Below are 21432 nucleotides of genomic sequence, written 5' to 3' on the forward strand. Positions count from 1 at the left end.
GACACAATGGGATTAGCATTTATCGATATTCTAAATGCTCTTGGAGTCAGACAAAATGTGACTTGACCAACTCATATGCTAGATATAATTCTTTCATATGGAGTTGATACTAAAGAAATTCTGCTGCAGAGAGATTACATCTCAGATCATTACCTCGTCTCTTGAATGCTGCGATCAGCTAATGTTACTCAGTCTACCCCACACTATCGTTAAGGTAGAACTATTTATACTAAATTATTCACTAATAATCTTCCAGGTTTTTTCATATACACAGTAAGCCAAAAAGTCTAGAAGAACTTGAAGTAATATAAGAAAATATAAATACAGTTTTCTCTAGCGCTCTCTCTCTCTCTCACACACACACACACACACACACACACATACACTATCACTATCCTTAGGACATGTCCCAAGAAACTTTAAAATGGCAGTTATTAAACTGCTTATTAAGAAGCCACAGCTTGATCCAGGAAAATTGTCTAATTATAGACCGATTTCAAATCTCCTGTTCAAATCTCCCATAGAAAACACTAGGTAGTGTCCTCCCAACTATGTTCAATTCTACAGAGAAATAGTATATATGAACAATTTCAGTCAGGATTCAGGTCCCATCACAGTACAGAGACTGCCCTTATCAGAGTTACAAATGACTTGCTCTAATCATCTGATTGTGGCAACATTTCTCTTCTTGTGCTTTTAGATCTTTAAATAGGCTTGAGAATTATGTTGGCATTTGTGGATTTGTATTAGCATGGTTTAGGTCATATTTAGCAGACCGCTACCACTTTATCTGTCTAAATGTGGAATTGTCAAATTAAACAAAAGTATTAAGTGCCACAGGGATCGGTTTTAGGGCCTCAGCTTTTTTCCTTAAATGTGCATCCCCTGGGAGATATTATCAGGAATCGTGGAATACGTTTCCACTGTTATGCCAACAATACCGAAGTTTCTATTTCTTCGAAACCCAACAAAATTTCACAATTCTCCAAATTAGTAGTGTATCAATGAAATTTCCTTCTACTCAATTCTGACCAAACAGAGGAACTAATTATTGTTCCAAAAACCTCTAAAAATAACTTACATCTCAGAAATATTGCTAAGTTACTACATGCTCTCTGTTGCAGATGCTGAAAAATGAATCAATGCTGTCAAGTTCAATAAATAAACTTCAAATGGTTCAAAATGCAGCAGCCAGAACGCTAACTAAAACCAAGAAATACGAGAATATTATCCCCATTTTATCATCGTTACATTGGCTAGCTATTCAATTTCTTATTAATTCTACATTTTTGTGAACTACGTACAAAGCTTTGAATCGTCTAGCTCTGCAGTACTTAAGTGACCTTCTACACCCATACCTGCTATATTCCATCATGTTCATTACAATCACAAAATTCTAGCCTGCTAATAGTACATAGCATATCAAAATCCACAAAATTAGGTAGATCCTTTTCCTATTTGACTCTTAAACTATGGAATAGTCTCCCTAACACTGTTCGGGATGCAGGCCCACTCACTCAGTTTAAGTCTAGACTAAAGTCAAGTCAAGTGGGGTTTTATTGTCATTCAACTATATAGCTTATATACATTGGAATAAAATGTTGTTTCTCCAGGACCATGGTGCAACACAGAACAAGTGCAATACACAACATAGTGCAGGACAATAAATGCACAGAACAGAACAATAGATACATATGACAAGAAATACACAGGGCAAGAAAACACAGAAAATGAGCTTTAGACTGTAAAATATTTTGTAGTGTAGCAGCAATAAGTATAGCATAATTATATGTATATTTAGGTATAGAAAAAGTATAGCATATATGAGTTCCATAATAATAAGTAACTGATGCAGCTTTGTAAATTGCAGGTGTGCAAAGTTTTTGAGTCATACTGAGTCAGGTGTTTGACTAGGCCATGTGAGCATTAGGAGGCAGCAGGGTGTTGAGTAATCTGACTGCCTCAGGGAAGAAACTGTTGCAGAGTCTGCTGGTGGTGGCAAATATGCAGAGGTTACCAAAGCTGGCCAGATCCACCGCCATTCCTGCTTGGTGTCGGACTCCACTGCTATGTGTCTCAGAGTGATGATGACTAAACACAGCCGGTGCTAGCCAGACATCACTTCAGTCTATTACGATGGACTTCAGGGGATGAACTGATGCCAACTCCAACCATAAGACATGGGATACTTCATATGCCACTGCCTGAACCTTGGACTTAGGATAGGCCTCACCGAAATGACCTGCTGGTTGAACTGCGATGCACCTCACTGATCTCTGCCTGCATCACCTTGGTCTAATGATGGACTACACTCTTAAAATGGAATACATAAACTATTTACATCAATTATTTGCAAACAAAAGCCTTCATCAGCCAACTAGCAAAGGACAATGCACCAATGTGAACTTCTGCATTTAATCCAGGCTGAACCTCAAAGACGTTAGTCATTAATCTTACAGTTCATATAAAATCTTTGTTTAAACACTGACCCTTAACACTTGCTTAGTTTACTCATTTTAAACCATGACTTGCACTGCACATAAATAACTAATATTCATGCTGTTTAGCCAGTGGGGAACTGGCCCCCACAGTGATCCTGGTTTCTCCCAAGTTTATTTTCTCCATTAACCAACATGGAGAAAATAATGGAGTTTTTTTACTTATGGAGTCCGCAGAACGGACTACAAAACTGTGCCGTGATATGTAAAAAAAGGACAGCGAACACCCAACAGCAAAATGATGTCATTTGCACCTGACCTACTTGAAATAGTGTGGGCTGTGATAAAAACAAACAAACAATTCCAAAACATAAGACAAGGATGTCAAATCATCTGAGATAAACGAATGTAGTCAGTGAATGACTGCAATTTTATTTTAAATCACCCATTTTTGAGGAAGACATATAAAGTTAAAAAGATATGCTAGAGGGATCCTGGCTGCATAGTTGGAAATGACCATGTGCGCTTTAGGCTAATGGAATTCAGCACAAGATTGAAGGTCAAAAACAGTTCATCTTTATTTATGCTTTCAAACTGTAATAACATTATAAAAATTTTTAAAAAATGATACGCTCTTTTGCAAATTGTACAATGTCCTCAAGATTTACCATTGTACAGGTTTTGGACTGACCACTAAATGCAAGATGTACAAAAGGTTTAAAAGGATATTTCACCACAAAAATATAAAAATTTCATAATTTAGTCAAAAGAAACACAAAAGATTATAGGCAGAATTACATCTTCAGTCACTGTTCCCTTTCACTGAATTAAAAAAACATACAAGGAAAGAGAATGGTGACTGAAACTAGCATACTACCTAACATCTACTTTTGTGTTCCACAGAAGAAAGAAAGTCCTAAGGGTTTGGAACAACATCAAGGTGTGTAAATGAAGACAAATCTTGCTGATTGAGATAAGGTAAAGCCTGCTCCCAAATAAAACAACCGGGCACATTATATAAATAATAACCGCTTTTTCTAAAATGGTAAACTCGTGTCCCACCCTGTAATCTTTTCGAATAATTCCCCACTTATAAGAATTACTACATTTCCCACAATGCAAGAGCTGCGCTCTTGCTTTTTTCTTCTTAGACTCTGACGCATGCGCAGTGCTTTTGACCTACACAGTCACAGGGAAAAATGGCAGCGCTAGGACTGGGGCGTCAGGTGTGATATTCTTAAAACCTTTATTGTTGTTTGGCAAATTACGAACTGGCTGGTTATGTGTTGTTAAAGCTATACAATCTTTTGAAACTTTAATGATTTGACATGTAACCAAGGTGATTTTTTTCCACCTGATAACTGAAAGAGGCCTTGATAGGCAGTTTCTCAACCGCAGCATGAACAATCAGTCGAACCGTGTGGCCTTGAGTAGTTAATAATCCATGTTATATTTTTTAAATACTCATTACATTCTCGCAACTAAGCTTGCATGAATTATAGATTTTTTTTAACTTGTTTACAAAATGGCCTGATGTGTTTTTGTTTTGTGCATGCTCATTCTGAAGGTTACAGTTATTTACAGTTAGTAAAAATGTGATTGAACTCAGTGTCTGTCTCCAAACCCATCGAGCTGCTTACCTAGTAGACAGCATTTGTGTGCATCATAGGCGCGTGCAGCACTTTTGGGAATCGTATGATGCCCAGAAATGTTGTCTAGGTTCGCAGACTTTGAGACACGGTCAGTAATTAAATGGTCGTGTAACCAGTAGTCAGTAGTCTGTTCCTTTACGACTGAGTACACTTGACATTGCCTCACTAAGCTGACGCATATGGGGAGTGTCCTTCTACACGACCTAGTTGAAACTTCTCTACAATAACACGAATTATAATATTGGCTAGAGTGTTTGAGCCCCGCCCTTTTAGGCGAGAAGCTGTCCGGTATAAAATCGGGTATGCAAACACGATTCCTCAGAATATTCTTCTTTCACGACAACGATTTATCTCTGGTCTAGTAGTCCTATATGTAAAGCGATCAATGGAAAGGAGGAGGCGAGAACCGGCTTTTCAATATAAATAAGTTTAATTTCAAACTAAAACAGAAGACACACACACGACGGACATGTCCGTAAACGATCTCTCTCTCTCGCACGATCCTCTGCAGTCGACCCTTATCCCTCACGGAGGCTTGATTAGGCTAATACTGGACCGGGTGTGTAGGATCACGACCCGGCCCCGCCCTCCGCCCTGCCACACTCTACTACGTCGCCATTAACATACACAATTGAGCTGGCAGGATCCTCATGGCATCAATAAGACTCTGCTCCCCTGCAGTGTTCTGGCAAACATTTACTCAACCTTGATGCTTGGTTGGAGAACGGGCCGCTTCAGCTTCCTGATTCCATTTTATATATATATATATATATATATATATATATATATATACATATATATATACATATATACAGTGAGGAAAATAAGTATTTGAACACCCTGCTATTTTGCAAGTTCTCCCACTTTTAAATCATGGAGGGGTCTGAAATTGTCATCGTGAGGTGCATGTCCACTGTGAGAGACATAATCTAAAAAAAAATCCAGAAATCACAATGTATGATTTTGTAACTATTTATTTGTATGATACAGCTGCAAATAAGTATTTGAACACCTGAGAAAATCAATGTTAATATTTGGTACAGTAGCCTTTGTTTGCAATTACAGAGGTCAAATGTTTCCTGTAGTTTTTCACCAGGTTTGCACACACTGCAGGAGGGATTTTGGCCCACTCCTCCACACAGATCTTCTCTAGATCAGTCAGGTTTCTGGGCTGTCGCTGAGAAACATGGAGTTTGAGCTCCCTCCAAAGATTCTCTATTGGGTTTAGGTCTAGAGACTGGCTAGGCCACGCCAGAACCTTGATATGCTTCTTACAGAGCCACTCCTTGGTTATCCTGGCTGTGTGCTTTGGGTCATTGTCATGTTGGAAGACCCACCCTCGACCCATCTTCAATGCTCTAACTGAGGGAAGGAGGTTGTTCCCCAAAATCTCGCAATACATGGCCCCGGTCATCCTCTCCTTAATACAGTGCAGTCAGCCCTGTCCCATGTGCAGAAAAACACCCCCAAAGCATGATGCTACCACCCCCATGCTTCACAGTAGGGATGGTGTTCTTGGGATGGTACTCATCATTCTTCTTCCTCCAAACACGGTTAGTGGAATTATGACCAAAAGTTCTATTTTGGTCTCATCTGACCACATGACTTTCTCCCATGACTCCTCTGGATCATCCAAATGGTCATTGGCAAACTTAAGATGGGCCTTGACATGTGCTGGTTTAAGCAGGGGAACCTTCCGTGCCATGGATGATTTCAAACCATGACGTCTTAGTGTATTACCAACAGTAACCTTGGAAACGGTGGTCCCAGCTCTTTTCAGGTCATTGACCAGCTCCTCCCGTGTAGTTCTGGGCTGATTTCTCACCTTTCTTAGGATCATTGAGACCCCACGAGGTGAGATCTTGCATGGAGCCCCAGTCCGAGGGAGATTGACAGTCATGTTTAGCTTCTTCCATTTTCTAATGATTGCTCCAACAGTGGACCTTTTTTCACCAAGCTGCTTGGCAATTTCCCGTAGCCCTTTCCAGCCTTGTGGAGGTGTACAATTTTGTCTCTAGTGTCTTTGGACAGCTCTTTGGTCTTGGCCATGTTAGTAGTTGGATTCTTACTGATTGTATGGGGTGGACAGGTGTCTTTATGCACCTAACGACCTCAAATAGGTGCATCTAATTTAGGATAATAAATGGAGTGGAGGTGGACATTTTAAAGGCAGACTAACAGGTCTTTGAGGGTCAGAATTCTAGCTGATAGACAGGTGTTCAAATACTTATTTGCAGCTGTATCATACAAATAAATAGTTAAAAAATCATACATTGTGATTTCTGGATTTTTTTTTAGATTATGTCTCTCACAGTGGACATGCACCTACGATGACAATTTTAGACCCCTCCATGATTTCTAAGTGGGAGAACTTGCAAAATAGCAGGGTGTTCAAATACTTATTTTCCTCACTGTATATATATATATATATATATATATATATATATATAGATAGATAAACTAAAAGAGCCACTTATGTGTTAGCGTTTTTTTTTTTTTTAAAGATGACGTTCTGTAAGTGTTTTTTTTAGTCGAGGGATACATCCCGCTGTCCAATCAGCATGAGCGCTTCATTCACTGTCTGGGCCGCGCCGATGCAGAGACAATTATCATTGAAACCGACTGCTCTCACTGTGAGGGCATGAGTCAAGGTGCTTCGCTCACGAATCACCCTCGTTCTGAGGGATGGTTCAGCCTCATGCGCCCTCCTGCATGCCTCTTCTGTGAATCCCGAGGGATCTCATGAGGAGGCACGGTGGGGCGGTGAGGTTGAGCAGGATGAATTTGAGGTGGACCTCATGCCAGCACAGCTAGCCCCTCAGTCTCTATGTTCTGTGTCTTTGCCGATACATTAAGTGTGTGACAAGCTTCAGTCCTCTCTAGGAGCTCGCCGCCTCATCACGTTCGGTGGTTCTGAAGCTGGGGATGATGATACGTCTCTCGCTGCATCTGGCGAGTGGTCCGTGGATAACGCTGCCACCCCTTCCATCAGCGAGGGTGAGGAGCATGTATGCGCCACTGAAAAGGAAAGGCTTTGCTTCCTTTCAAGGGTGGTCAAAGAGCTCAGTCTCGAGTAATCTCCTGAGAAACCTGAAAAAAACCTCACCTTGATGAATGGTTTGTGCAGTCCAGACGCCGTCAAGTGACTGTGTTCTGAAGATCTGACCCATTCTTCCCGGAAGTTCAAAACGAACTGACAAAATCCTGGCTTGTGTCCTATTCAGCTCACTCGCACAGCGATTCCATTCTTCTCAATAAAGTAGACCACGGGGAAGACAAAATTTATGCCCAACTATACCCCCACGAAAGAGGCGGTAGAGGAACACCTATGTCCGGCGAGTAGCAGGGCTTGGAACACACACCCCGTTTCATCTATCTAAGCCATGTTGACTATCGTCCGCTCTGGCTGGAAAAGCATACTCAGCGGTGAGCCAAACTGTTTCAGCACTCCACGCGATGACATTGCTCCAAGTTTTCCAAGCTAAACTCCTCAAACAAATGGACGTGCAAGGCTACGATCCAGAGACTTTCAAAGAGCTCCGCACCGCTATGGACTTAGCACTGTAAGCGACAAATGTCACTGCACAGGCCATTGGCAAGTCAATGTGCAACCTGGTGTTGTTGGATTGTCACATCTGGCTTACCCTATGCATAATGTTGGAAAAGTCTCCAGCCGGCCTTTTCGGAGGCTCTGTGGATATATTTGCTAAGCGCTACTTCACGACTCTGCAACACTCAGCAATAAGACATTTTATGCCAAAACGGAGCAGTACTTCATCACAACCGGCTCGCTGCCACTCTGTCTTGGGCCAGCATCTGGCTAAATTTCCCACTTCAAAGCCCACACATTATGCACAACCGCTTCCCAACAGTGAGCAGCACATTATATCATGTATGAACATACAAAGATTGCAAAAAGAGTACAGCGCTCATTGCACATGCACGAGATGCTCACACTTTTTCAATAAAAATCTTTCCCACTTCACAAATTGCCCTCTGTCTCAATACGCAGGCATGTGGCAAGCTCTTACCGGCATTCCGACTGAGTGCTAAAAACGACCATCCCATTTCAATGGTGTTCTGTCTTCCACGGTTCCGTCTGAAGATGCGCCGGTGTTACGAGCCAAAATACACAATCTTCTTGCAAAGAACGCAATGGAGGTTGTTTCATATGAATTAATAAGCCTGCTGTCCTGCTGCGTGAATGCATGGCAAGTCCTCAAGAGTGTGTCAGAGCTAGTGTTTACAACGATCGAGCACAATCTGTGTTGTGCGCAAACCCAGAAAAGGCTATGTGCCTAAGGTTATAACCACACCCTTCAGAGCGCAGGTGGTTCACCTTCAAGACTTTTTTCCTCCTCCATTTATTCTGGCTGACCATAAGGGTCATTCACTTGCGGAATACTCATGTCAGTCGCCGTTCCGTGGCATCATGTTTCCTACCTGGAAGGTTATGTTGTGTAGTGCAGCATGATGGGACTCTATTCCCCATATGTGTCAGCTTATTAACGCAATGTCAAGTGTACGGCGGCATAAGGGTACATCTCGCTAACGAACTTAACCTCGTTCCCTGAGACGAGGGGAACAGGACATTGCGTAAGCTGGCCGCACTACAAGACTCAGAATTCTTTGAGGTGTGAGTGATGCGCTCAGAAAATTTGGTGGAATGGTTTTATAGCGGACAGATTTGTACATAAAAGGGTGGTGCTCAAACAACATAGCCGATGTTAGAATCCGTATTATTGTAGAGAGGTTTCAACTTAGTCATGTAGTATGGGAAGGACACTCCCCATATACGTCACCTTAGTGACTCAATGTCTCGTTCCCCTCGTCTCAGGGGAGACATTTTATTTCATAAATCTATCATAATATTCTGTTTCTTTTTCCACAGGTGCGTCAGCTTAGCACCTCTGTGATTCGACCGGCAGCAACACTTGTCAAGGTAAGAAAAAACATTCTTGTCAATAATATCAACAAAAAGTAATTTCATACAGATAAAACAGCTAAACGCAGCATGTCTGTCATCTCTTATAAAAAGTAACTGCAGTACACATGCATGTTAGCCTCCACTGTCATCAAAAAAGAAGAATCTAAGCAAAATGACAGATTCTGAAAGTGTGAAGGAGATTACATTTTGAATATTTTTTTCTGTTAATAATTATACTATGATATTTTGGTTATCATGGGAATTTTGTAGGAATTGTATGATAAGTTGTGAAATTCATATTCCTAATATTATATAAATATTATATAATATTATCACACATAACAATATACCAGGCATCTGAGGTTTATCTGGGCTGTTTGATTAATTCTTGTTGGTCTAGAAATGGGCAGATTTCTATCATTTAGGGGTTCGTTCATCTCCACATGATCACATATACCGATTTACTGGATGTGCCGTGATGTAACTCAAAAGGAGAGAGGTTATTTCTCTAAACTCCTTTTTGCACGCTGCGCGCAATTAGAGCATGGGTTATCCGCACATGGTTTATTCTCCATTTATGCAGACTGTAATTTAAGTTGTTTTGCACTCGAGGGTTCATTCTTACCATAATATGTCTATCCAGCCCCCTATCCAGGTCTTTGGAGTTGAGGGACGCTATGCTACTGCCCTGTTCTCTGCTGCCAGCAAGCAGAAGAACCTTGATAAGGTGGAACAGGAACTTGGTCGTGTGGCTGTGAGTTGCACTTTGTATCCCTATCATTGTTTCATATTGTTTCACACATTTCTTCAACCAGTTCTTAAATCTTTCTTCTTTTCTCCTTTGCTAGAGCTTGATTAAGGATCCTAAGCTGTCAAGTATTGCAATGAACCCCCATGTCAAGCGCAATATCAAACAGAAGACTTTCGTTGATGCCCTGACCCAGGCAAAACTCTCCCCCATTACCATCAATTTCATCAGTGAGTTGTCTGACAAGCAACCATGTTGATACACTGGGAGCTGCAATTAATTAACTTGTAACTTCCCTTGTTATTAACAATTACAAGTACATTTTCTCAGAATTATTCCATATATTAGATCAAAGTATCAAGGAGAGTTACCTGTAGTTAAAAAGCAAAGGCAGAATTTGTAAATGCGAGCTAGAATTACAGGTCCTTCTCAAAAAATTTGCATATTGTGATAAAGTTCATTATTTTCCATAATGTAATGATAAAAATTAAACTTTCATATATTTTAGATTCATTGCACACCAACTGAAATATTTCAGGTCTTTTATTGTTTTAATACTGATGATTTTGGCATACAGCTCATGAAAACCCAAAATTCCTATCTCAAAAAATTAGCATATCATGAAAAGGGTCTCTAAACGAGCTATTAACCTAATCATCTGAATCAACTAATTAACTCTAAACACCTGAAAAAGATTCCTGAGGCTTTTAAAAACTCCCAGCCTGTTTCATTACTCAAAACCGCAATCATGGGTAAGACTGCCGACCTGACTGCTGTCCAGAAGGCCATCATTGACACCCTCAAGTAAGAGGGTAAGACACAGAAAGAAATTTCTGAACAAATAGGCTGTTCCCAGAGTGCTGTATCAAGGCACCTCAGTGTGAAGTCTGTGGGAAGGAAAAAGTGTGGTAAAAAACTCTGCACAATGAGAAGAGGTGACCGGACCCTGAGGAAGATTGTGGAGAAGGACCGATTCCAGACCTTGGGGGACCTGCGGAAGCAGTGGACTGAGTCTGGAGTAGAAACATCCAGAGCCACCGTGCACAGGCGTGTGCAGGAAATGGGCTACAGGTGCCGCATTCACCAGGTCAAGCCACTTTTGAACCAGTGGCTACAGAGAAGCAGCACTGGACTGTTGCTCAGTGGTCCAAGTACTTTTTTCGGATGAAAGCAAATTTTGCATGTCATTCGGAAATCAAGGTGCCAGAGTCTGGAGGAAGACTGGGGAGAAGGAAATGCCAAAATGCCTGAAGTCCAGTGTCAAGTACCCACAGTCAGTGATGGTCTGGGGTGCCATGTCAGCTGCTGGTGTTGGTCCACTGTGTTTTATCAAGGGCAGGGTCAATGCAGCTAGCTATCAGGAGATTTTGGAGCACTTCATGCTTCCATCTGCTGAAAAGCTTTATGGAGATGAAGATTTCATTTTTAGCACGACCTGGCACCTGCTCATAGTGCCAAAACCACTGGTAAATGGTTTACTGACCATGGTATTACTGTGCTCAATTGGCCTGCCAACTCTCCTGACCTGAACCCCATAGAGAATCTGTGGGATATTGTGAAGAGAAAGTTGAGAGACATAAGACCCAACACTCTGGATGAGCTTAAGGCCGCCATCGAAGCATCCTGGGCCTCCATAACACCTCAGCAGTGCCACAGGCTGATTGCCTCCATGCCACGCCGCATTGAAGCAGTCATTTCTGCAAAAGGATTCCCGACCAAGTATTGAGTGCATAACTGAACATAATTATTTGAAGGTTGACTTTTTTTGTATTAAAAACACTTCTTTTATTGGTCGGATGAAATATGCTAATTTTTTGAGATAGGAAATTTGGGCTTTCATGAGCTGTATGCCAAAATCATCAGTATTAAAACAATAAAAGACCTGAAATATTTCAGTTGGTGTGCAATGAATCTAAAATATATGAAAGTTTAATTTTAATGACCTTTATCACAATATGCAAATTTTTTGAGAAGGACCTGTATATTAAAATTGGTACATGTGCACATTTAAAGGGTTGAAAGTGTATATATTGCAGGAATAGTTCACACAAAAATGAAAATTATCTCATCATTTACTCACCGTCATGCCATCCCACATGTGCATGAATTTCTTCTGCTTACACAAAGATTTTCTGAAGAATATATCAGCTCTGTAGGTCCATTCGATGCGATTCAATGGTGTGAAAAACTTTGAAGCTCATAAAACACAAAGGCAGCATAAAAGTAATTCAAATGACTCAGTGGTTTAATCTATGTCTTCAGAAGCGATATTATAGGTGTCGATGAGAAACCGATGAATATTTAAATACTTTTATACTATAAATGTCCACTTTCACCAGCCTTCCAAAGTGCTCTTCTCTCCTAGGAGATCTTCTTTTGTTTTTTGGTGATTCACATTCTTTGTGCATATCGCCACCTACTGGCCAGGAAGGAGAACTTATAATAAAAAAAGACATTAAAACCACCGACAGGTGAAGTGAATGACATTTATTATTTCATTACAATGGCACCTGCCAAAGAGTGGGATAAATATGCAGCAAGTGAACAGTCAGTTCTTTAATTTCATGTGTTGGAAGCAGGAAAAATGGGCAAGCTTAAAGATCTGAGCGAAATTGTGTTCAGAGCATCTCCAAAACGGCAAGTCTTGTGGGGTGTTCCCGGTATGCAGTGGCTAGTACCTAACAAAAGTGGTCCAAGGAAGGACAACCAGTGACAGGGTCATGGGTGCCAAGGCTCATTGATGCATGTGTGGAGTGAAGGCTAGCCCGTCTGGTCTGATCCCACAGAAGAACTACTGTAGCACAAATTGCTGAAAAACGTAATTCTAGAACATGAAAGAAAGGTGTCAGAACACACAGTGCATCGCAGCTTGCAGTGCAGGCTGGACAGAGTGCCCATGCTGACCCATGTCCACTGCCGAAAGCACCTAAAATGGGCACCTGAGAATCGGAACTGGACCATGGAGCAATGGAAGGAGGCCTGGTCTGATGAATCACATTTTCTTTTAGATCATGTGGATGGCCGATTGCGTGTGCGTTGTTTACCTGAGGAAGAGATGGCAGCAGGATGCACTATGGGAAGAAAGCAGGCTGGCGGAGACAGTGTGATGCTCTGGGCAATGTTCTGCTTGGAAACCTTTGGTCCTGGCATTCCTGTGAATGTTATTTTGACATTTACCATCTACCTAAAGATTTTTGCAGACCATTTAATTATGTGTGTTTTATTATATATATAAATATTTTTATTTTTTTTATTTTATTTTTTTGTGTGTGTGTGATGTCAGGGTGGGGTTGGTGAATGGGTAGGGAAATTAGTGGGGGTTGAACGTTAAATGTTGATTTGTTGTATATGTGTTGGGTTTTTCTTTGTTGTGCATGTATGAATCAATAAAAAAAAGATTGTCGCAGGCTACGTATACCCCTTCATGGCAACGATATTCCCTGATGGCAGTGGTCTCTTTCAGCAGGATAATTCGCCCTGCCACACTGCAAAAATTGTTCAGGAATGGTTTGAGGAACATGACAAAGAGTTTAATGTATTGACTTGGCCTCCAAGTTCCCCATATCTCAATTCGATTGAGGGTCTATGGGATGTGCTGGACAAGTCGATCCACGGAGGTCCCACCTTGCTTCTTAGTGGACTTAAAGGATCTGCTGCTAACATCTTGGTGCCAGATACCACAGGACACCTACAGAGGACTTGTGTAGCCGTGCCTCGAATGGGACCTACACGATATTAGGCAGGTGGTTTTAATGTTGTGGCCGATCAGTGTATATTGATCTGTTTCTCACCCACACCTATCGTTTTGCTTCTGAAGATACAGATTTAACCACTGGAGTTATATGGATTACTTTTATTCTGCCTTTATGTGCTTTTAATGTGCTTTAAAGTTTTGGACCCTGTTGGCTTGCATTGCATGGACCTATAGAGCTGAGATATTCTTCTAAAAATATTAATTTGTGTTCTGCAGAAGAATCAAAGTCATACATATCTGGGATGGCATGAGGGTGAGTAAATGATGAAAAGTTAAATTTTTTGGTGAACTATTCCTGTGAATTAACTTGAATTAAAAATGACTGAATATGCAATTGTCTCAATGAATTTCATTCACAGATGTCCTAGCAGAAAATGGCCGCTTGACCTTGACCACTGATGTCATCACAGCCTTTAGCAAAATGATGAGTGCCCATAGAGGAGAGGTCACATGCTCTGTCACCACTGCCCAGGTTGGCTGTGTTTTAAATGCATGCTTGTATGAAAATATTGTTTAACCTCAATGTCACTACATCACTTATGACAACTTTCATTGTAATGCTGGCTGTGTTCTTTTACAAATTGCTTAATATTATACGAATAAAAAATAAAAACTACATCGCAGCATGTATAAATATGTTTTATCTGTATATTGTGTTGAATGTCTGTGCATGCAGCCTTTGGATGAAGCTAATCTGGCAGATTTGAAGGTGGCACTGAATGGTTTCCTTGCCAAGGGCGAGACCATCAAGCTTGAGACCAAGGTATGATGGCTTGTTCCAGATGCTGGGCTTAATTTTATTCCTAAAGCACCAATGTCATACCAAATACATTTTTTTTATTATTTATTTTACTTAACATGGTTATTTGGGTTAGCTAGCAAAAGATCGGATTTTGTTTAAATGATGTCTTGTTTTTGATCTTTTGATATCTGCTTGCATCTGTTTTGTCATTTGCTAGTTTTTTTACAGTTTAGAGAAATCTGAAAATATATTAGAATTAGCATAATTCTGTTTTAAAAGAGATCTTTCATATATATTGTAATCATGTTATCTAAATCTTTGTATTTCTTTTCCTCCTTTCTGCAGTCTGATCCCTCCATCCTTGGGGGAATGATTGTGAGCATTGGTGATAAGTATGTGGACATGTCTACCAAGACGAAGATCCAGAAGCTCACCAAGGTGATCAGGGAGACCTAAGTCCTGTGGACTGATCCAGACCTAATTGAGATTTAGGAGATGACTTTAAAAAAGTCCTCTCTGCTATTGTGTAGTTGAATGACATTGTCCAGTTGCGTTCCAAATAAATATTATTTAACATTTAAACCTGTTTGGTATGATTAATGTTTTTAGTGTTGTGTTGATTTAGTATTTAATACAGTCTTTTAGGTTTGCTGGTTATTTACAGGCTGTATATGTTGGATTCTGATATTGCTATCTTTTTAAACCTTACTAAATGACAACCACATTAAAATGTTATTGCAATTGAGGAAGAAAAACCAATGTATCGAGAGGGGAAAAAAGCACCAAGTGTGCGAGTGCCTGTGGAGTAGGTATTCCATTCCTTTGGAAAGTTGTATAATTTAAATGTCTAACACCGTTATGATTGTTTATAAATGTAATTTAGATTAAGTTGCTGTACATGCAGGGTGATCACTAAAATTGAAATCTATCCCTTTTTTATTTACACAATTTTCTGCATGTAATTTTCTACACAATTTCATATAGTGGCCCAGAGGTGCACAACAAAATTTACAAAGCAAACTGAAGTTCACAACACAAAGAAATCCAGCTACAACTAAATTAACTTGCAACCAGTGTTGGGTGTAATGCATTACTAAGTAATTCATTACTGTAATTAAAATTTTCACTGAAAAAGTAAAGAGATTGCTCTTATTCAGTAATTTAATTAGCTGTGATGTAATTGTGTTAAATACTGTATAGACTATAGAACAATAGTGAATTTAAAATCGAAATTTTACGTCTAATGTTAAAATTAATATTTTGTAATTTAATGCTGCCCCCTTTAATTCTTTGACCAATTCATTAATTATTTATTTGATAGATTGAAAAAATATTTCATGTCAATCCTTATATTTCTCATCTGGTTGAGGTTGATAAGGGTTTTAGAAAGTAATAACTAATGCAATTACTTTTTCAGAGAGTAATTAGTACAGTAATCTAATTATACTATAGAATATGTAATTAGTAGTTTGTAATTCATTACATTTTTGGAGTAACTTACCCAACAGTGCTCACAACACAAAGAAATTAAGCCACAACCCATAAATTCCTCCACTACACAAATAAATTAAGCCACAACACAAATAAATTGAGTCACAACACAACGAAAATGCTCCTAGGCACTAGGGGGCAACGTAGACCTGGTTTTTTTTTTTGTTGTTGTTTTTTTTGCATGCTGACATGAGAACACGATAAGATATTCCCAATATGAGTAAAGTAGATTTATGTTTTGATTATGTTATGATTTAATTTAACTAAATACATTTTGGCAAATACATTTGTTCATGTGTAGCTTAGTTTGTAATTACTCTAACTGTATTGTATGGTGTTGTCTCAAGGCAAAATAACACAATTTGTCTTGCTGTGTCAAAAAAAGATTCGTGATTCCTTTCTTAATATTTGTGTTGTAGCTTAATTTATTTGTGTTGTAGCTTCATTTTGTGTTGTGTTGTGGATTAATTTATTTGTGCTGTATCTTAATTTTGTTGTGTTGTGGCTTAATTTATTTGTGTTGTATCTTAATTTTGTTGTGTTGTGGATTAATTTATTTGTGCTGTATCTTAATTTTGTTGTGTTGTGGCTTAATTTATTTGTGTTGTATCTTAATTGTGTTGTGACAATGTATTTGTGTTGTATCTTAATTGTGTTGTGGCTTAATTTATTTGTGTTGTATCTTAATTTTGTTGTGTTGTGGCTTAATTTATTTGTGTTGTATCTTAATTGTGTTGTGACAATGTATTTGTGTTGTATCTTAATTGTGTTGTGGCTTAATTTATTTGTGTTGTATCTTAATTTTGTTGTGTTGTGGCTTAATTTATTTGTGCTGTATCTTAATTGTGTTATGGCTTAATTTATCTGTGTTGTATCTTAATTTTGTTGTGTTGTGACGATGTATTTGTGTTGTAGCTTAATTTTGTTGTGTTGTGGCTTAATTTATTTGTGTTGTATCTTAATTTATTTGTGTTGTATCTTAATTTATTTGTGTTGTGGTTTAATTTATTTTTGTTGTGGTTAAATTTCATTGAGTTGTGGCTTTATTTGTTTTGTTGCATAATTTATGTGTGTTGTGGTTACATTTCATGGTATTGTGGCTTAATATATTTGTGTTGTGTTCTTTTTAAATTTCTTTGTTTTGTGCACTTCAGGGCCAATCCTCATTCTTTTCTTTTTAAATCCTTTCCAGAGACAGTTTAGCTTTCTTTTATTGAATATAACTTAAGAAATATTATATTAAAAAAATCTTTGTATTTTTAAATGGATCTTCATTTATTATAGTTCATACAACAAAATGTTTAACCCAATTCTTTTGCTGCCATAATGGCACTCATTGCTTTGATCGTTGTGATAATTTCACAAAGGTAAATATGTCATTTTTACTTACTGACTTAAGATGCTTCCTTTGATATACCTATCCTTTCTTGTGTTTATCAAAAGGGCTTCAGTACATTTAATTAGGGTGTCTGTGAATGTTCTGATCATTTTAAAACACAAGAGGGCACCAGCAACTCAATATAGTAGTGAAAACAGTGGCGTGTTGTTTTGACTTGGAATATCATGGACATGGATCTGTAACTCAAGTTAAATATGGTTCTCGTCTGATGTCTCTCCCTGCCACGAAAAGATTTAACCCCTACTGTATATCTATAATCTCAGAGCAAGTTAAATTTTTAACCCGAAGGTTTGTGTTACCTTAACATTTTTAAACCAACAGAATACTTATTTAAAGCCATTTTGCCTAAACCCGTAAAAAACAAACTGAGCTATACAACATTCTGTGTCTGGAATCTGGATTACTATTTCCGATTTTATTAAAGAGCATATGAGTTGAGTAACATCTAATATAGATAACTAAAGAGTAATATATTTGAAAGTTATCCATTCAAACACATTACAAGTAATTTGTGCTGCGGCCTGTGCAAACTACGCATGATGCTCTGGTGGTCAGCCGCAGTAAAATGTGACAGCTGGGTGCGAGAAATGTAAACAGACGACATCCTGGAAGATACCAAAGAGTAGGGGTAAAGTTTACAAAGAATTTCATCGACACATGAATATTATGTCTTTGCGTAGACCTGGAACAGGTAAAAAATATCATTTTAAATCAGATTGTTCAAATAGTTTTAATTGAAACTCAATAAAACAAAAATTAAGGATTTATTTATTGTATAAAAATGCCCCATACCGCACACCCCTCCTGTCACCGCCGCATCTTTCGTCCCCCTCCGCCCATCAGGAAGTGTACACAAATGGAACTTGTAGCTGGTTGCATCTTTGGATATTAGCATGACTTTTCTGTCCTGTCAAGTCTTCTCGTCTTTGAACTGTCAATCTATCCAGATAATTCTACAATTTTTTTTTTATTTGGCACGAGATCTTTCGATCTGTCGACAATCCTGTTTTGCTGCAGAAGGTGAGTCCTTCAGTTTTCAAAATAACATGAAATATGAAGTGGTTGACATGATGTAATATAGAGATAATGGACAGATTATTGATGTCCATACTAATAGCACTTCTGTCATTTTGACTTTAACTCAAACAGAAGATAACTTTCAATGAATATGATGATTAATGTTGGTCAGAGTACATTTATATTTCCATCTAAAGTAGGGTGACAATTTTTATGTGAAGGTATGGTGAACCATCCCCCATAATAATAACACAATTAAGCGGTCTTCAGCATATAAAAAGTGTGTTGTGCACTGACAGTGATCAAAGGTCATATCTTGCAAGATTCAGTCTGTCTCTGAGATAGGAGTACACATAGAATGGATATGATGCTCTGTGTCAGTCAGGATGCAATAGATGCAACATGGACAGATTTGTGTTACATAAGAGTTCTGTGTCTGCTGTGCTTCACTGTTGCATCAATGAGGCTTTTCCTCAATCATTGTGAAGGAGTATAGCAGAGAGTAAACAGTATAAATTTGTTTCATCCACCGTTCCCCCAGTAACCTGCCATATTAAGACATAGATGGTTATTACACATACATACAGTCATATACACTGGCAGTACATTTCCCTGGCAGGGAAATCAATAGACCGAAATGAGTGTGTGCATCTTTTTAGCCAACAATAAATTCATTGATTGGAGAGAGCTGGCTTTGTGTTTGCTTTATAAAGTAACTCTCATCACTCAGAATAGGTCTCCATTCTGTAGAAGATGGAGATATTTCATAGTATGTGGAGTACAAATTGATTGTCATTGGAAATATAAAAATAATGACAAAAATAAACTTGCTTTTTTGTTGCAAAAAGCTAAATACATGTTAGCATGAGTGTCAGTAATATATTTTTGTTATTAACGGGCAATATTTGCCCCTGCAGCTGCAATTGAGGACAGTTTTTATTTATTTTTATTTATTTTTTTTACTTTCATTAGGGCACATTATTAAGATCTTCATCTGACAGCTACAGGTGTTTGCATATAATATTATGTAGCCTTGTGTTTCTGTTATATTGAGTTTCTGTAACTATTTTGTTGTGGTTTCATTGTCTGTGCAGTATTTATTTATTTTTTTCATAATTTTCATTGAAGCAATATGTGTACACTTTGCAGAAACTGAGTAATAGTATATTGCCCTGTCTGTGATTTTGATGAGCTAACTAACCACTGGCCTCATTTTAAAGGCTTTATGTTGCTTCTTTGTGGCTTCTTTAGTGAACTGAAATTGTAACAACCATGAGCTGCTGATGATATTAACATAAGCCAGGATCAGGATCAGTGTGTGTGTGTCTGTGTGTCTGTGTGTGTCTGTGTGTGTCTGTGTGTGTCTGTGTGTGTCTGTGTGTCTGTGTGTGTGTGTGTGTGTGTGTGTGTGTGTGTGTGTGTGTGTGTGTGTGTGTGTGTGTGTGTGTGTGTGGCTTTGTGCCTCTCCCTGGCAGACACAAAATCTCTTTGATGTGTGAATGAAACAGTGGAAAGGAAGTTGGTAGGCCTACTTGACATTCAGCAGCATATCCGATAATTGGACTTAAATGATTCTAAATGCATCATAGGAATCATCTTGTACAGTTAAAAGGAATGTTTTGGGTCCACAACATTTGTGGTATAATGTTGATAAACACAAAAAATTATTTAAACTCATACCCCCTTTTCTTTAATAAAGCAAATATCGAGGTAACAGTGAGGCACTTACAATGGAAGTGAATGGGACCAATTTTTGGAGGGTTCAAAGGCAGAAAAGTGAAGCTTACAATTTTATAAAAGCACTTACATTAATTCTTCTATTAAAACTTGTGTATCGTTTGAGCTATAAAGTTCATCAATTGTTTTACGGTGCTACATTGTCATGGCAATGAATATGTAAAATATATATATCTTTACACAGAAAAGGTAAGTGGTTTTATAACATTAAATCATATGTATATATATGTTGTTTACATCTTTTGGCTGTACTTTTAAAACAGTGAGTAATTTAACGTTAACGTATTGGCCCCATTCACTTCAATTGTAAGTGCTTCACTGTAACCCAGATTTCTTATTTTTTTTAGGTGCAGGATCCAAAACCAGCAAACTAATGAAAAAATGTCAAAGAAAAGGACACGTAAACATTTCCCATTAACAGCATTTTATCCACAGTAGTAGTAGTACTATTTTGAGTATCTTCTTCTTAGTCATGTTAATGGGAGCTCTTTAGCTGTGTGACTCTTTACTTCTTTTTCATTTGAATAGAAAGCTGAACAGAAAGCACTTTGAGTTAAGTAGATGTTGTAGACATGGTCAGATTGTTTGGCTGTGTAGATGTGCATGTGTTTGCATTAGACAGGCACATGTCTTGAGCTCACTTCTGTTAAATCCTCTCTAAATCTCTAGATGTCCATTTGAGGCTCATAGTATCAGAGTGAACAGATGTAAGTGATACACTGTGTGACTGTGTGTGCATGTGTGTGCACTCAGGGTTTTTATCACCGGAGTGCTAACAGATGTCATTGTGTCTAAGGGGAGATAATATAATCTACCTGATACAGTCTGGTGATTATGGTGTGTGTGTTTAGTGTGTAGTAATGGAAGCTTATTATATTCAAATGAGTGTGTGCAACTCTCTCATGAGTGTTTAATATGCATGTTTGCTCAAATATGTTGTTATGAGCTCAATTTAGACCATTGGTTTTGGAGTGTGTTTCTCAGTGTCGAAGAACGTCTATGTTTACATGTATACCTGATTGGGAAAATAAGAATCATATTGATGTCTTGTGTCCTAAATGCCATCTCTCTCTCTCTCTCTCCTCCTCAATTTTCTTTCTGTCTCTCCTCCAGTAAGCGATTGTTTGGTCAGCACAGACATACTGATGAATGCCCATACTATTATCCACCATGGACATTTGCACTTGTTTTCCTGTGGCTGTGTTTAATGTGCTGTTTCTAAATTAAGTATATGAGTAGGCCCATATGTAATCTGCATTTATGAGCTGATTGTTTTTAGAAAATCTGCGAAAGGGATTTAAACAAACCTGAGATCGCTACGCTCTTATTGGTAAACCGTCCCTTTAATAGAATAAATATGCAATTTCTAAGGTGTTCTGAGTGGGTGTTTTTTTTGGTTGGATAAGGCTTTCTTGTCCAATTTAAAATAGCCCACCCACAAGTCAGAAAATATTATATTCTGGTGCTTACGGGACATGTTTTTTTTAATAACAAATTTGTATCTCCCAGATGAAAATATGATCAATT

General features: G+C 38.5%; 2 protein-coding genes across 2 annotated transcripts in view; both read left to right on the plus strand.

Moving 5' to 3' along the window:
* Positions 1–3596: 3596 nt before the first annotated feature.
* On the plus strand, positions 3597–14843 carry LOC127658650 (ATP synthase subunit O, mitochondrial-like). Its single transcript, XM_052148038.1, has 7 exons — positions 3597–3664; positions 8982–9032; positions 9661–9771; positions 9866–9995; positions 13879–13991; positions 14196–14282; positions 14607–14843. Exons 1-7 carry the CDS (start codon positions 3638–3640, stop codon positions 14715–14717), a joined length of 630 nt encoding a protein of 209 aa, XP_052003998.1. The 5' UTR covers positions 3597–3637; the 3' UTR covers positions 14718–14843.
* A 3185-nt stretch (positions 14844–18028) lies between these two features.
* LOC127658647 (protein dopey-2-like) overlaps positions 18029–21432 on the plus strand; it is a 36085-nt gene continuing 32681 nt past the window's right edge. Inside the window, exon 1 of the mRNA XM_052148030.1 lies at positions 18029–18171. The gene's annotated coding sequence lies outside the window, so the exon portion shown is untranslated. The remainder of the gene's footprint in view (positions 18172–21432) is intronic.

This window comes from Xyrauchen texanus, chromosome 18, assembly GCF_025860055.1.
Source record: "Xyrauchen texanus isolate HMW12.3.18 chromosome 18, RBS_HiC_50CHRs, whole genome shotgun sequence".
Taxonomy (NCBI): Eukaryota; Metazoa; Chordata; class Actinopteri; order Cypriniformes; family Catostomidae; genus Xyrauchen; species Xyrauchen texanus.

Excerpts from the sequence above, each read along its gene's own strand:
- LOC127658650 (XM_052148038.1), top strand. The coding sequence starts at position 3,638 with ATGGCAGCGCTAGGACTGGGGCGTCAG. Across the intron at positions 3,665-8,981 it reads CGCTAGGACTGGGGCGTCAG|GTGCGTCAGCTTAGCACCTC; the intron begins GTGTGATATTCT and ends CTTTTTCCACAG. Across the intron at positions 9,996-13,878 it reads CATTACCATCAATTTCATCA|ATGTCCTAGCAGAAAATGGC; the intron begins GTGAGTTGTCTG and ends TTTCATTCACAG.